The sequence below is a fragment of the Gavialis gangeticus genome, unplaced genomic scaffold (assembly GCF_001723915.1).
Source record: "Gavialis gangeticus isolate Ggan-Ray unplaced genomic scaffold, GavGan_comp1, whole genome shotgun sequence".
Classification (NCBI taxonomy): domain Eukaryota; kingdom Metazoa; phylum Chordata; order Crocodylia; family Gavialidae; genus Gavialis; species Gavialis gangeticus.
In genome coordinates, this window is record NW_017729025.1 from 26,525,954 (window position 1) to 26,526,890 (window position 937).

The window sequence follows — 937 nt, forward strand, 5'->3', positions numbered from 1 at the left end:
GACCGAACAACTCTCGTACCGAAAAGAAACCCCCCCTCCCCCCCCCCTAAATAGGCAGCTCAGTCCAGCCCGGGCTCCGGGCAGCGCTAGCGTTTGACAACATCAGACCCGATTTCCTGGCCCCGGAGAAACCATTTCCAAATCGGTCGTCACCAAGAAACGCTAGAGGCGTCCCCGCGGGCGGAGGGGCGGGCGGGAGCCGCCCGCTTACACCTGGATGACCACGGCGCTGGGGCTCCGCAGCCGGGTCTTGTACTGGTCGAGCCAGCTGCGCAGCTCCGAGATCTTGTAGCCCTCGGGGCCGCGGCCGCCCTGGTACATGACGCGCTCCTCCTGGACGATGTACAGCCGCTCGAAGTAGGCTCCGTAGGCGGCGCTGGAGGCGTTGTCCATGGTGTCCACCGCGAGCGGGCACCCGGGGGCGCCTTCCCGCATGAGCTGCGCCGCCCGCAGCCGGTCCTGCAGGCACTGATGCTTGGGGATCTTGTAGGCGGCGTCCGAGCTGACCCAGCCGTCGGAGGGGTGCGCCTCCTCGATGTACACCAGCAGGAAGTCGGCGATGTCCAGGAAGTGCGCGGCCAGGCGCTGGAAGGCGCGCAGGCGGGCCATGAAGGGCGGTCAGGTGCAGCTGCCGAAGTTGAGCACGAGCGGCCGCTTGCCGCGGGCGAAGTCCAGGAGGCGCAGCCGCTTCTGCCCGTCCAGCCGGATGACCTCGGGGTTGGGCGCCCGCGCGCCCACGTGCGCCGCCTTGAACAAGTCCAGCTTGTGGCCGTGCCACACGGCCTTCAGCGACTCCCGCGTGAACAGGCGGTTCGAGTCGGACACGCACAGCGGCGGGTCGTCGGGGGGCGGCTCCCCCGCCGCCGCCGCCGCCGCCGCCGCCGGGCCTCCGGCCAGCACCTTCTTCCTGATGCACAGGAAATCCAGCAGCCAGAGC

General features: G+C 69.6%; 1 protein-coding gene across 1 annotated transcript; it reads right to left on the minus strand.

Annotated features, from left to right (window-relative positions):
• Window positions 1-8: 8 nt before the first annotated feature.
• Window positions 9-933, minus strand: DIO3 (iodothyronine deiodinase 3; the record flags this gene model as incomplete). Its single annotated transcript, XM_019519900.1, has 1 exon — window positions 9-933. A coding segment is annotated over one exon (726 nt), but the record flags the coding sequence as incomplete, so codon positions are not given.
• Window positions 934-937: the final 4 nt, after the last annotated feature.